The sequence below is a fragment of the Pleurodeles waltl genome, chromosome 9, assembly GCF_031143425.1.
Source record: "Pleurodeles waltl isolate 20211129_DDA chromosome 9, aPleWal1.hap1.20221129, whole genome shotgun sequence".
NCBI classification, from domain to species: Eukaryota; Metazoa; Chordata; class Amphibia; order Caudata; family Salamandridae; genus Pleurodeles; species Pleurodeles waltl.
Window position 1 is genome coordinate 974,088,109 of NC_090448.1, and position 16,201 is coordinate 974,104,309.

At 44.1% G+C, this 16,201-nt stretch overlaps 1 protein-coding gene across 3 annotated transcripts in view; it reads left to right on the forward strand.

The window, feature by feature from the left end:
* Positions 1–16,201, forward strand: part of VIPAS39 (VPS33B interacting protein, apical-basolateral polarity regulator, spe-39 homolog) — a 299,691-nt gene that overhangs the window by 273,618 nt on the left and 9,872 nt on the right. For all 3 annotated transcript variants that reach the window (XM_069208408.1, XM_069208409.1, XM_069208407.1), the window contains one exon: positions 5,130–5,219. In XM_069208408.1, the coding sequence (XP_069064509.1) occupies positions 5,130–5,219 (90 nt within the window). The remainder of the gene's footprint in view (positions 1–5,129; positions 5,220–16,201) is intronic.

Consider the following 16,201-nt stretch of genomic DNA (forward strand, 5'->3'; position numbering starts at 1 on the left):
ATACGGTCTTCAATGGATGCAGCAGATACGGCTGCAAGGACAGTAAATACTGCAATAACAATAAGAAAGCATGCATGGCTACGCACATCAGGTTTCAAGCCGGAAATTCAAAAAGCCGTGCTAAATATGCCATTTAATGAACAGCAGTTGTTTGGGCCGGAAGTCGACACTGCTATTGATAAACTCAAGAAAGACACTGATACGGCAAAAGCTATGGGCGCACTCTACTCCCCGCAGAGCAGAGGCACATTTTGCAAAACACCTTTTAGGGGAGGGTTTCGAGGACAACCTACAGAAACCACAACATCTCAAACAAGGCCCACTTACTAAAGCCAATATCAGCGGGGAAGTTTTCGGGGGCAATATAGAGGGGGACAATTCCAAAAAAATAGAGGAAAATTCCAAAGCCCCAAAAGTCCTCAAAATAAGCAGTGACTTACAAGTCACACATCCCCATCACATAACACCTGTGGGGGGAAGACTAAGCCAATTTTACAAACATTGGGAGGAGATAACAACAGATACTTGGGTACTAGCAATTATCCAGCATGGTTATTGCATAGAATTTCGCGAATTCCCTCCAACAGTCCCACCGAAAACAAACAGTATGTCAAAACAACATTGAAATCTTCTAGGATTAGAAGTTCAAGCATTGCTCCAAAAAGAAGCAATAGAATTAGTACCAAAACAAGAACTAAACACAGGAGTTTACTCACTGCACTTTCTGATACCCAAAAAGGACAAAACTCTAAGACCTATACTAGATCTCCGAATATTAAATACATACATCAAATCAGACCATTTTCACATGGTTACATTACAAAAAGTAATACCAACGCTCAAACAACAAGACTACATGACAACACTAGATCTAAAGGATGCATATTTCCATATACCAATACATCCTTCACACAGAAAGTATCTAAGGTTTGGATTCCAAGGGATACATTACCAATTCAAAGTGTTGCCATTCGGAATAACGACTGCGCCAAGAGTTTTTACAAAATGTCTAGCAGTAGTAGCTGCACATATCAGAAGGCAGCAAATACATGTGTTCCCGTACCTAGACGATTGGTTAATCAAAACCAACACGCAAATACAGTGTTCACAACACACAAATTATGTCATAGAAACCCTACACAAACTAGGTTTCTCAATCAATTACTCAAAGTCACACCTTCTGCCGTGTCAAACACAGCAATACCTAGGAGCAACAATCAACACAGTAAAAGGAATTGCCACTCCAAGTCCACAAAGAGTCCAAACATTCCACAATGTAATACAAGCCATGTATCCAAACCAAAAGATACAGGTCAAATTAGTAATGAAACTCTTAGGCATGATGTCCTCATGCATAGCCATTGTCCCAAACGCAAGGTTGCACATGCGGCCCTTACAACAGTGCCTAGCATCACAGTGGTCTCAGGCACAGGGTCAACTTCTAGATCTGGTGTTGATAGACCGCCAAACATACATCTCGCTTCAATGGTGGAACAGTATAAATTTAAACCAAGGGCGGCCTTTTCAAGACCCAGTGCCACAATACGTAATAACAACAGATGCATCCATGACAGGGTGGGGAGCACACCTCAATCAGCACAGCATCCAAGGACAATGGAACATTCAGCAAAGACAGTTTCATTTAAACCACTTAGAACTGTTAGCTGTGTTTCTAGCGCTGAAAGCATTTCAACCCATAATAACCCACAAATACACTCTTGTCAAAACAGACAACATGACAACAATGTATTACCTAAACAAACAAGGAGGAACACACTCGACACAGTTGTGTCTCCTAACACAAAAAATATGGCATTGGGCGATTCACAACCACATTCGCCTAATAGCACAATTTATTCCAGGGATTCAGAATCAGTTAGCAGACAATCTCTCTCGGGATCACCAACAGATCCACGAATGGGAAATTCACCCCCAAATACTGAACACTTACTTCAGAATGTGGGGAACGCCACAAATAGATCTATTTGCAACAAAAGAAAACTCAAAATGCCAAAACTTCGCATCCAGGTACCCACAACATCAGTCTCAGGGCAATGCACTATGGATGAACTGGTCAGGGATATTTGCGTACGCTTTTCCCCCTCTCCCACTTCTTCCATATCTAGTAAACAAGTTGAGTCAAAACAAACTCAAACTCATACTAATAGCACCAACATGGGCAAGGCAACCTTGGTACACAACACTACTAGACCTTTCAGTAGTACCTCATGTCAAACTGCCAAACAGGCCAGATCTGTTAACACAACACAACACAAACAACAGATCAGATATCCAAATCCAGCATCGTTGAATCTAGCAATTTGGCTCCTGAAATCCTAGAATTCGGGCACTTAGACCTCACACAGGAATGTATGGAGGTCATAAAACAAGCTAGAAAACCTACCACTAGACACTGCTATGCAAATAAGTGGAAAAGATTTGTTTATTACTGCCATAATAAACAAATTCAACCTTTACACGCATCTGCAAAAGAGATAGTAGGATATTTACTACATTTGCAAAAATCTAACCTAGCTTTCTCTTCCATTAAAATACATCTTACGGCAATTTCAGCTTACCTACAAATTACGCACTCAATTTCATTGTTTAGGATACCAGTCATAAAAGCGTTTATGGAAGGCCTAAAGAGAATTATACCACCAAGAACACCACCAGTTCCTTCATGGAACCTCAATATCGTCCTAACACGACTCATGGGTCCACCTTTTGAGCCCATGCACTCTTGTGAAATGCAATACTTAACGTGGAAAGTTGCCTTTTTAATTGCCATCACATCTCTAAGAAGAGTGAGTGAAATTCAAGCGTTTACCATTCAAGAACCATTTATTCAAATACACAAAAATAAAGTTGTTCTACGGACCAATCCTAAATTTTTACCAAAAGTAATCTCACCGTTCCACTTGAATCAAACGGTAGAATTACCAGTGTTCTTCCCACAGCCAGATTCTGTAGCTGAAAGAGCACTACATACATTAGACATCAAAAGAGCACTAATGTACTACATTGACAGAACAAAACTAATTCGAAAGACAAAACAACTATTTATCGCCTTTCAAAAACCTCATACAGGAAATCCAATTTCAAAACAAGGCATTGCTAGATGGATAGTTAAGTGCATTCAAGCCTGCTATCTTAAAACTAAAAGAGAACTGCCTATTACACCAAAGGCACACTCAACCAGAAAGAAAGGTGCTACCATGGCCTTTCTAGGAAATATTCCAATGAACAAAATATGTAAGGCAGCAACATGGTCTATGCCTCATACATTTACCAAGCACTACTGTGTAGATGTGCTAACTGCACAACAAGCAACAGTAGGTCAAGCTGTACTAAGAACATTATTTCAAACTACTTCAACTCCTACAGGCTGAACCACCGCTTTTGGGGAGATAACTGCTTACTAGTCTATGCACAGCATGTGTATCTGCAGCTACACATGCCATCGAACGGAAAATGTCACTTACCCAGTGTACATCTGTTCGTGGCATTAGTCGCTGCAGATTCACATGCGCCCACCCGCCTCCCCGGGAGCCTGTAGCCGTTTAGAAGTAGATCTTAAACATTTGTACATTTGTAAATATATTACTTGAAACTTTATTATGTACATACGCATTCACTCCATTGCATGGGCACTATTACTAGCATACACAACTCCTACCTCACCCTCTGCAGGCAAAGCAATCTAAGATGGAGTCGACGCCCATGCGCAATGGAGTCGAAATGGGAGGAGTCCCTCGGTCTCGTGACTCGAAAAGACTTCTTCGAAGAAAAACAACTTGTCACACTCCGAGCCCAACACCAGATGGCGGGATGTGCACAGCATGTGAATCTGCAGCGACTAATGCCACGAACAGATGTACACTAGGTAAGTGACATTTTCCATATATACACACACATATATATATATATATATATATATATATATATATATATATATATATAACCTTTATTTTAGCTTCTTGCCACACGACCTTTGTTCACATCTTTGTACAACATTCTTATGATTGAAGTTTACACTCAATTGTAATAGCTGTCATGGTGGGATGGTGCCTTACCTGCCTCCATTGTTCTCTTAATACTGCTTGCTAGTCTGAGTCAAGCATGTGAATCTATGAAAGAACTACTTATTGTACACTGTGGTTCTCCAGTATTAATATCTTTCATAGATGCACATGCGACCCGCCCTCCTCCCCGTTAAGGCTCGACATTTTTCATGCCGCTTATTTTCTCTGTTTTTACACTTGTGCCTGAAATCTGAGGTATGGGTACTCTGCAGGGGATGAGTGCTTCAGGGTCTCTCCTCTGACTGGTGGAAGTTTGGATGCATTAAAACAATGTAAATTTCTTGACAATGTCTATTATTTTCAATGGGATTCATAATGCTTATATATTAGCAGTGCTTTTTATTACTGTTACTGTGGGAGTCCCTCCATGACAACGTGAAAGATTCAAGTATGTGAATCAATGAAAGATATTAATACCGGAGAACCATAGTGTACAGGTAAGTAACTTGTTTTTATGAGGGCCTCCTCAAGTTGGACCTGTGTGTGATGCAGAATTTATGTTGAATGTGTTCCTTTTGTCAATCCTCCCCCATTCAGAAAAACAAAATCAATCTACCTAAAATGAATAATACATAAATTCCATTTATTTTTAGCACAAACATAGTTGAATACCTGTTTCCCGTAGTGTGCATCCAGAGAACACCAATGGCTTATTGACCTGATTTGCACACTTCACTAAAACAGTAATCCTATATTTTTTTTAAAGTGTGCAGAAATCTTTGAAAAATTCCCAGAATTCTTCTTTGAACAGACACCCCTTAAATTGGACTTTGTTACCCACAGTTCTTCTTTTAAATCCCGGACCTTAAAAGGTTAGTTCAACTCTAAAACATTAGTTCAGTGTACTGTGATGAGAACTGTTCTTGCAGATCATATCTGACTTAGCTAAATACTCCATCATGTTGCCCTGAATTCTTTCAAAGGTCAGATACTCTGAAAAAGTCACTGTGCCATGGCCTGGTGCACCATATTGCAAATAATATTAACCACGTTGTCAGTTTCAACTTCTGCCTGGATTAAAGATCTGTTTCTTCTTCTCTTCAGGTTCTCCAGGACTATGTTCAGCTGGTGGAAGACGTTGACATAAGACTGACCCTTGCCACAAAATATAAGTGCCACAACGTTGTCATCGATGTGAGTGCTGGAAAGTGCATCAGCAGTGCATGAGTGTGGATAGTGGTGGGTGGCCTACTGGCTCAACGCGTGCCCCCATCGTGGGCATTGTACTACTGTCCATGCACTGAGTGTGTGCCCTTGAGGGGTGGTGGCAGCAGCAGTGATTTACAGATCAGTAGTTTCAGGGAGAGGTTCATCTACTGACCCCTCTCATGTACAGTTCAGCTGTTATGTAAAACCTAGAACCTTACATTGACATCTTAATTGCATGTCTAGTGCATGTATTTGTATTGAGTGTGTAGCAAACTGTGATAGTAGGACTCTGTGTTGAGTGAGTCTGAGCATTGGAGCCAGTGGAATACGTTTTTAATTTCTCTGGTACAAGATGGAGAATTAATACAGCTTCCCTAGACAGTGAAAGTGTCTCTATAACTGTGGCAGGATTGTATAGGCCCAGACACTGAAGTAAGAATCAATGGAGACCGGGCTACCTTTAGAAATCTAACTTGGACTTAGGTAGCAAAAGACTACTGATTAGGTTTTCCTGAGCACTACCATTTGGTAGATGGTAGGGGCAACAGCTTCTGTTGTTCAGTGTGAGGAAATTTCTAGGCAGGTCCTACTCTGTATATTTGATTACGGCTGCAGGAAGACTAATGGCAACCAGGCGGCAAGATCTGACACTTCATTGTGCCCATGATTTGCATACTACTGCTTTGAGCAATCCTCATTTCTACCTGCTGTGAGTACCATCCCTTTGCACAAAGGCTATGTCTGAAGAGAAGCCTGAAAATAAAATTTTAAAGAGAACCAATCCAAACTGATTTTGATACTTTAGCCAGTGGATCCACATACCCTGCCTAGAAAATGTGTATAGAAGTGGGATCCAAACCCCCTCTCTTTTTTCAGTCCCAAAGTCTTCTTGACCAAGGGAGGAAGTGCTCTGCACAGTACACAAAGAGATGCTGGTGTTTAACTGACAGCCAGTCTCCTGCAGGTTTGGAGACATCACCTCAAGTCGGTTGTTTTGCTTTCACTAATGACTGAGCTGGCAAAAATCTCTGAAATGCACTTCTCAGTTCAAAGAAGACATTTATTATTATTTCACCATGAGGTTCCTAAAAAGGAGATTAGTAGGTCAAAAGAACACAGTTAAAAATAGTCTCAGCAATGAAAGAAAAATATATCAAAATGATTCTCAACTGCAATGTACATAGCAAATATATGTGGGTATACTATATCATAATTGCAAAACAAAGAATAAAGTGAAAATTCATCACCCTAGGGCCTGCCAAGCTCTTTATCTTTCTCATGCCAGCAAGAATATGACCCCGTTCAACTGCGAGAAAGAGATATCCACCCTCACGGGACAAATGTCAGGCATTTGACATCTAATCCTGACCGAGGTCTTGGAAATTCCACAGCTACTGAGCAGGGCCACCTTTTTATATCTTATAGAACCGAAAGGGCATTCTGGAGAAAACCCCTCCCATGAAAGAGAAATATTCAAACATGCTGGCTACTGTAGGTCAGAGTTGGAAGAAAAGCGTTGAGAACTGGCCAACATCTCAAGGCACTCCTCCCAAGGCCGAACCGTTCCCTGCACTGAAAAAACATGTACATTCTTATCATGCTGACTGACTAACTGTTCGGCGAGAAAGAATACGAAAAACAAGCGCAGTTTACTATGTGGAAAACCACTGCTCAACTGCAATGTCTAACGCTACGATAAAGTCAATAGGCAGCTAAAATGAATACAAAATGTGATCTTCAACTGGTGAACCCTGAACAACTAATCCAGATGCAAAGTGGTGCAACACAAAATTAGTGGTCAAAAACACCTATTTTACTACATCTGTACTTTCTGCTGGAGGAGCTAAGAGACTGGTTGACGTGCCTAGACCCCTGCCAGCCTGCTGAGAGAAGGAAGGAGCTTGCCTGGTCCTGTAGTAGGATGAACTGTCCAGAAGGCAGAGCCCATCGTGTTTCTGGTATCTAGAGAAAGCAGAATGTCCCCAGTGAGAAACCAGAAGCGACCTTTGCCAAGAAGGCCACCTCGGTATTTCTGAATGTTTCCTATGGCAGTTACCACCTTGATGCCTGGCAGTCTCCCAAGGGCTCACAAGACTGGTGCTGCCACTGCTGATATGACAGAGTGAAGTTATGTCACCGCCAAAATCGAAACCCCAATCAGACTGGTGGCCACAATTTCTGAAGGTCTGTCACTGCAGATAAATCTGGAGGCCACAACTGCCAAATGTGACAGCCATAACCATGAGGGCAGGGGCATGAATAACATTCTCTGCAGTGTTGTTTTGATACCCAGCAGATGATTCTGCTGTGCACGCTCCTGACTTTTGTCTGAGGAACAAGCAACAATTAACTGAATTGTATTTGGCCTGTGAGAGATTTTGACACTGTCATCACCTGTAACTGATCAGTGCCTAAGACGTAGGGGGTGATTCTGAGACTGGCGGGCGGCGGAGGCCGCCCGCCAGTCTTCCCCCGACAAAATACCGCTCCGCGGACGCAAGACCGCTGAGGGTATTTTGAGATTTGCCCTGGGCTGGCGGGCGGCCGCCAAAAGGCCGCCCGCCAGCCCAGGGCAAATCTACCTTCCCACGAGGACGCCGGCTCCGAATGGGAAGGTGCGACGGCTGCAGTGTTGCAGACACTGAAATACTTTGTGGGGCCCTCTTACGGGGGCCCCTGCAGTGCCCATGCCATTGGCATGGGCACTGCAGGGGCCCCCAGGGGCCCCGCGGCACCCCCCTACCGCCATCCTGTTCCGCCAGGAACAGGATGGCGGTAGGGGGTGTCAGAATCCCCATGGCGGCGGAGCGCGCTCCGCCGCCATGGAGGATTCTCCCGAGCAGCGGAAAGTCGGCGGGAGACCGGCGACTTTCCGTTTCTGACCGCGGCTAAACCGCCGCGGTCAGAATGCTCGACGGAGCACCGCCAGCCTGTTGGCAGTGCTCCCGTGGTCGGTGACCCTGGCGGTCACCGACCGCCAGGGTCAGAATGACCCCCGTAGTGTGTTGGGGACAGTAGACATAGAATTCCAACCTAGTGGGGATAAAGGACATCAGCCAGTGTAGCCTTTTACTTTTAAACGCAACTTGGATTACAAACCTGTATTACATTGTCATGAAATTGAGTATTATTGAGTTTTGCTATTGGATACAAAGTTCTTTCCTTTACATAAAAGATAAGCACAGGATGGACATACTATTGTGATTGCTGGTTGACTTTGAATTCTGAGCCGTTGACCCCACACTACTTCCCTGAGTAGCTTTTGACAGTTCTCCCTCACAGTTGTGAAAGTCTTGTGCGGGAAAGGTTGGATTTGGCACAATTTATAGAGCCATTGTAGAACTGACCCCAGGATACCAGGGGCAAATGACCCTAAACTCCCCGTTTGGGGCCCTGTAGCCCCTGTTTCCCCTAGGTTTCTCTTAAACTGGGTATGACAACACTTAAATTCAATGCAAGTATTCTATATGCATGAATGTAACTGAAATGTTAGAGTGTGTCCACGTTGCCAAGTAGTCCCATGTCATGTGTGACAACTTTAGTGAGCCATTACTTTTTATGACACAAGTGCAACTAGGGGAGTGGTATTCCACTTACCCTACTTTACTTGCAGGAATCCAACAAGAATTGGATTGTGGCACACTTCATCATTGGTGACCTAAAATGCTGAGGTAGGTGAATACTATCTGAGCGGACTCAACCGCTAGTCGGAGTTCTTGATAAGAATTTTTCTTGTCACCAACAGGGATCCAGATGTTTTTCCTAAAGAATATATTGGGGTATGCACAAGAGGTTTCCATTTGTTTTACTGGTGCTTCGGATATATTTAGAAACCAATCCTACATGGATTTGCGATGTGCATTTCCAGCATCTGGAGCACCTAGAGAAGGGCAGATGGTCTCCAGAGCAAAACCAAGAGCGACCTGTGCCAAGAAGGCCCCCTCAGTCTCTCTGTTTCCTCTGAGAGCCATATTCACTGTAGTGTGGGATACTGTAATGAAGTGTAATGAAAGATTTCCTAGCTATCGTAACGGAAAGTTTCAATTCTATTAAGAATTCGGAGGCGAGGATTATGCTTTCTTTCTCCACTTTATTGAACAGCAGCTAAGAACAAACGATAGCTACAACTCCCATGATAACTTGGGAAAATAGAGTACAGTCACAACAAATAAAAAACAGGCATTTAGTCCAATCAGGAATAGGCAGTCCATAACGTAGTCTTTCCTTGATCTCTCCTCCTCCTCTTTCGAAGCGCGAGCACGTCAAGAACCATCATGAAGTATCCTGTTTTGCTGTGTCAGATCCCAGAAAGAATGAAACAGATTAAAAGAGAACTAGCTTTGATGATCTCTCTTTGCTTTTTTGTTGTTGTTTTTTTTGTTTTAGATAAACCCAACATATTCATAAAACATTACAAGTGAGAAAAACAAGATTCAAAATTTTACTTACTAGGTACGGGGAGGGATCACTTAAAATTGCAGTATTATAAGGTGAGCAGGGTGGGATAATCCTCACCTCCGAGCCCTTAGTAGAATTTAAACTTTCCGTTACGATAGCTAGGAAATTTTTCATTCTATGTCAGGACCGGAGGAGAGGATTATGCTAGTTTAAAGCTTGTTTACAACCAATTGAGCAATATTTAAGACTGGTTTGAAATAGAACCTCTTGAAGGTAGAGTCCGAGGACCAGTCTGCTGCATCCATGATATCCTACAAACAAGCACCTAAGTTGAATGCTTTGGAGACCATAGCTCCACGAGCAGAATGTGCACCAAAAAGGGAAAGATTAAGGCCCGCTTCTTGCATGACCCAACGAACCCAGCGAGCAATGGTAGGAGAGGAAACAGCTCTGTGAGGTTTACGCAATGCAATAAGGAGCTGATTTTCACCAGGAGGACGGAGTTCTGAGGACATGTCCTCGTATGCTTTAAGGCATCGAACCACGCACAGTTTTGGGGCATCTGGGAAAGACGGATAAGAGATAATTCTGGTATTTGTTTTTGTACGTCTACTTACTGTAAACGAGACTCCTGAAGGGGAAAAGGATCTGTGAGAAATATCCAGAGCACAGACATCAGAAACTCTTCTACAAGATACCAAACAAAGCAGCATGGCTAACTTAGCTGAGAGTTCTTTCCTGGAAAGATAGTGGTTATGTTGCCAAGATAGGAAGAGATTCAAAACTTGATTAACATCCCAAAGGGAAGAGTATCGGGGTTCCGGAGGTAAAGAAAGTCTTATGCCCCGGAGAAGACGACACACCAGTTTATGTTCTCCTACAGGAAAACCATCCACCAAAACATGTCCTGCTGAAATAGCAGATCAGTAAGAATTAATAGAATGATATGCAAGACCTTTGGAAGCAAGGTCAGCAAGGAAATTAAGAACATGAACTATATCTGTTTCCACTGGATTATCACTCCTTCACAAACACCAATGGGTCCACCTTCCCCACATCGATTTATAACGTTTACAGGTGCTGGTGGCCCATGCTTTGGAAAGTAGCTCCTCAGCTTGTTGCGAAAGTCCCGGGACCGACCATCGTCCCCAGAAATCCGCCACACAATCAAGGACATGGAACCTTCTATAACCATTTGATGAGGCGTACCGTCCAGACTGCGAAGAAGCGAGGGAAACAGGGGGAGTCGGATTGGAGAATCCCAAGAAAGTTCCGAAAGAACTGGAAACCACACCTGAGACCTCCAGATTGGAGTTATCAGCATTATGGACGCCAACTGGCGACGCACTTGGGCAGATGTTCGAGTAATCATAGCAAAGGGAGGGAAAGCGTAAGCTTTCTCTTGACTCCAGTCCTGAAGGAATGCATCCGTGACAGTTGATAACGCGTCTGGTCTCCAACTGAAGAACCTGGGAAGTTGATGGTCCAGTCTGGAGGCAAAAAGATAGACTGAAAACGGCCCCCTAAGTTGGGACAGATAAGAAAACACTTCTGGATGAAGTTTCCATAGACTGGAGACTTTGAGGTGTCGGGAATGAAAGTCTGCAACTTGATTCTGGCTTCCCGGGAGGTATTGTGCTGTCACAGAAACCTGGTGTTCCAGGCAGTACTCCCAAAAACTGGACGCCCGATTGGAAAGTGTTTTGGACCAAGTGGCACCCAGATGATTTACCGGACCGCAGAAATATTGTCCATCTTCAAGAGGACGCACGATTGGATAGAGTCTTTGGTCCAGCATTTGACTGCAAATGAACCAGCTAGAAGTTCGATACAATTTATATGCAAATTTTGCTCCTCTAAGGACCAGGTTCCCCTGGTGGAGAAATCCCAGCATCGCGCACCCCAGCCTAGTCTGCTGGCGTCTGACTCTATGACCAAATCTGGAGCGGAACCGAAAATAGCTCTGCAGTTCCAGGCTTCCATATGTGAAAGCGACCAATGAATTTCCTCTAACGCCTCCTGTGAAAGGGTCACTTTTGGAGAATACGTTAGGCCTTTGAGACGTTGAAGAGCTCGGTAATGCGGCGGGCCCGGGAATATCGCCTGTATGGAGGAAGAAAGAAGTCCTATGAGGCGGGCAATTTGACGCAGGGAGACCTTCTGTTTGACCAGAGTGCGATGTAATTCTTGACGTATTTTCATCATTTTGCGAGATGGGAGACTTAGAGTGGCAGACACCAAATCAATAGTGAAGCCTAAAAAGACCACTCTTTGAGAAGGGGTTAAAAGGGACTTTGCTTTGTTTATGATAAACCCCAGGCCTTGTAACAAGTTGAGTGTTACCTGCAGATGGACAGAAAGTTGTTTGAGACATTAGGCTAGTAGCAAAATGTCATCGAGATGAACAATTCGTCGAATTCCCTGAGCTCTGAGGTGTTCCACTACCAGTTTGGGAACCTTGGTGAAGCACCATGGAGCTGAGGAAAGTCCGAACGGAAGGATAGTGAACTCGAATGTTTAATTTCCCCAGAAAAATTTAAGAAAACGCCTGTGAGGTGGGAAGATAGGAATGGTGAGATAGGCGTCTTTTAAATCGAGACGAGGCATCCAATCTAGAGGGCGCAAAACATCCAGAAGAAGGTGGATCCCTTCCATTTTGAAGTGGCGATAAACAAGCCACACGTTGAGCTCTTTTAGATTGATGACCGGTCGTCGACCACCATCTGTTTTCTCCACGAGGAAGATATTGCTTATGAACCCTCGAGGATGCGGAATTGTCAGACAGATAGCTTGTTTGTCCAACAAAGCTGTAATCTCTGTGTCCACCAAAACGGCGTCTTGCGAGGAAAACACCAGGGGATTAGGATGGGAAAACTGCTTGGGAGTTCCTACAAATTCTATATGGAAACCTTGTATTGTCTGTAAGACCCATGCATCCTGTGTAATTTGCTTCCATTCTAGTATAAAATTTGCCAAACGACCCCCTACTTTTAAAAGGGAAGAAGGGATAACACTTACCGTAAGAGGATGTTGATGTAGATCCTCTACCACCACGATGTCTGAAGCGTCTGGCCCTGGTTGGGTAGAAGTTGGCAAAGTGGTTCTGGTCTTGGAACTGTGCCTGCCTGGTCCTCTGAAGGAGTTGGTTGATTGTACAGGGCCGGACGAGCGGCCCCTGCCTCGACCGGCCCCATGGAAAATTTGAGTGGGAAAAACCTTCTTCATTGAGGAACGTGCTTTGTTCAGGGAATTGAAAGTATTCACAAACTTCCCTAACTCTTTTATGGAGGGTTCTTCAAACAAACCTCCTTGAGCTACAGGACCCGCTTCAGAATCGGCCAGATCTCCTAACTTTGGGTCCACCTTAACTAACAAAGAACGACGGCGTTCGGTGGAAAGAGCACAGTTAGCGTTTCCCAAAAAAATTATAGCACGCTGTGCCCAGCCTGAAAGGACCTTGGGAGAAATTAATGTACCAGAAGATTTAGGCCCTCATTCCTACTTTGGGACCGTACCGCAGTCAAAAGACCGCGGCGGTCATTCTGACTTTCCCGCTGGGCTGGCGGGCGCCCAGCGGGAAAGCACCAGCAACGAGGAAGCCGGCTCCGAATGGAGCCGGCGGAGTTGCTGGTGTGCGACGGGTGCAGATGCACCCGTCGCGATTTTCAATGTCTGCCAAGCAGACACTGAAAATCAATGTGGGGCCCTGTTAGGGCATGGGCACTGCAGGGGCCCCACGACACCCGTTCCCGCCAGCCTGGTTCTGGCGGTGAAAACCGCCAGAACCAGGCTGGCGGGAAGGGGGTCAGAATCCCCATGGCGGCGCTGCTTGCAGCGCCGCCGTGGAGGATTCACAGGGGCAGCGGGAAACCGGCGGGAAACCGCCGGCTTCCCTTTTCTGACCGCGGCTTTACCGCCGCGGTCAGAATAGCCCCAGAAGCACCGCCAGCCTGTTGGCGGTGCTTCCTCCGTCCCCTACCCTGGCGGTCTCGGACCGCCAGGGTAGGAATGACCCCCTTAGTGTCTTCAGCCATGTCAAGTATCTTTGTTAAAGGGCCCAAGACATCAAGAAGTTTATCCTGACATGCCCTCCAAGACCTGTCAATTCCTTTCTTAAGATCCTTTATACATTTTTGAAGGAAAGTAGACATCCTGGGGTTTAACTCCGGAGTGATGGCTACCTTGTCTGCCAAAGAAGATCGAGGACATTCCGCTCGTAGGCAATTACGAGAATCTTTTTCTAGTGGTTTCCTGATGTGTCCTGCTACATAAGATGCCACTTTGTCAGATGGTGCCCATTCAGACGACCTGGGGTGGATAATGTCATCTGGGTCCAACATGTCTGAGACTGCAGGAGCAGGCTGCGAACCAGAAGGAAGCCAAGGTCTGGATGGACTGGCATCCGTTTCCTGGTCCCCAGAAGAATCACTGGGGCCTTGAGGAATCTAAGGAAAAAGGGGGGTGAGGGGGGGAAGTTAGGGAATTCCTGACCTTATGAAAAAGATCTACGTTGATACCTAATTCACCAGGACGCTTAGCAGGAGGTGTGTCTGTGAAAGTATCGCTGGAGGCTGGAGGGGCTGAAGGGAAAACAGTAGAGGTTGAGAATTTTGCACATTCGCGCGCTATTTTTTTTAGATAATCTGTCCTCGAGGGGACCAATTGCTTCAGAAACGGCCCTATGAACGGAGGCGTCCACAGCATCAAATAATTCCTCCTCCTCATTAAGATCCATATTAGAAATATGGAAAATACTAAAAATAATACAATATTTAGAGCAGTACTAGAGGAATAATGTATAGCTGGGTGTCAGCTTATAAATTGAAGAGTGTTATACACTCGAAGTAAGGGAGGGCTAAAGCCAGGGACACTACACCCCAGTGCACAGTAATAATCTAGAGGGGTAAAAAAGCAATATTAATTGCTTGCCTGGGAGTGTGTCCCATGAAAAAGGCAATAGATTTAATCCAAAGGGTTACATTTAATTAAATTGAATTGATAGATACAGACTCCGGTGAATCAACGGGGCATCAGAGCCTTTTTTAGTTCTAATATTATAGTAATACAGACCCCATAAGGAAGGGCGTCTCTCTCCAGGCATGGACAACTAAACAATGAGATGAACGCGCTGAGGAGAAAAACCTCGCTTCGCGCTGAAGTAAAGTGAAAAGACACATCTCCCTCAGCGCATCCGTTGCTAAGGGAAACCTTCCCGACGAGCGCCCTCTGGCAGTCGTCGGGAAGTCCCCAACAGTGCACAGCAGTTAACGCTCGTGAAGGGGTGAAAAACGCTCCCGTGAGTAAGATAAACAAATATATTCACGATAAAATAGGAAACAGTAAAAAATACAATACAATTTGAATAACTATCGACAACAAGAAAAAATGGTGACTTAACTCGGCTGCGAGCAGCGAGGAAAGAGGAGGAGGATAGATCAAGGAAGGACTACGTTATGGACTGCCTATTCTTGATTGGACTAAATGCCTGTTTTTTATTTGTTGTAACTGTACTCCATTTTCCCAAGTTATCATGGGAGTTGTAGTTATCGTTTGTTCTTGGCTGCTGTTCAATAAAGTGGAGAAAGGAAAGCATAATCCTCGCCTCCGGTCCTGACATAGAATTAATTGCAAGGCGAAATAATCAAATATTCCCTCATACTTTTTCAATGTGGACTGAAGCAATCACACTAATCTCTTGTACTCCAAGGTAGTGATGTGTAAACTAAGACTGGCTTAGCTCTATAAAGTTTGTTTTCACTCCCACAGGTGACACAAGTGAACTTATTTCAATGCACCAATGATTGAATGTGAACGACAGGTTATTGTAGCTTTGCCGGACCCCACCTAATACATAGTTGAAGTGGTGTCAATGCTTTTGGGTTACTAACAGGGAGCAGTGGTAATCCAAGTGATCATTCATTAATGTTTACACACTCAGGATCACTAGAAACAGAACATGCATTTAAAAATATTTATTTTAAGGTAGTTATTTTTAAAACTCTGGGATCTGGTGCACACTATATTGGTAACGTAACAGAAGATAAGAATTAAAAGCAGCTAAGTTTTTCAATAACAGTGAAAATGGAAAAAACATAACATCACAATTTTTACCATAACACCTTCACTGTGTGGTCTCTAAGTACTGTACTTGTTCTAGCAGATGACTAAATAAAAAGCCTGAATTTCAGAGGTGGTGCTGGACAACATGATTTGTTGTCTGTATACAATAGCTTGCCAGCTATTTCAAGGACAAGGCAAGGAGTTTGTGCTTGTGCGAGAACACAATCTTGGCACCAGTTAATGAAGGCAAAGTGTTACGCAGAGCCTCAGAGAATATTGATGGAGGCTTCCCTAGTCAAGGTGGCTTTTGGCTTCTCCAGTCATGGTGTGCTTATCTGGATCTGCAACCTGGGTGACGTTTCTGTCACTCAAAAGGACTTTATAGTATCAGTCACTGATTGTATCTTACTTGAAGAATTTCTGACATAATCTATCCATCATTCATCTTAAGACACCGTAGTATAAACAAATACTTCAATTCAGACAACATTGTTTATGTTATTGCTGTT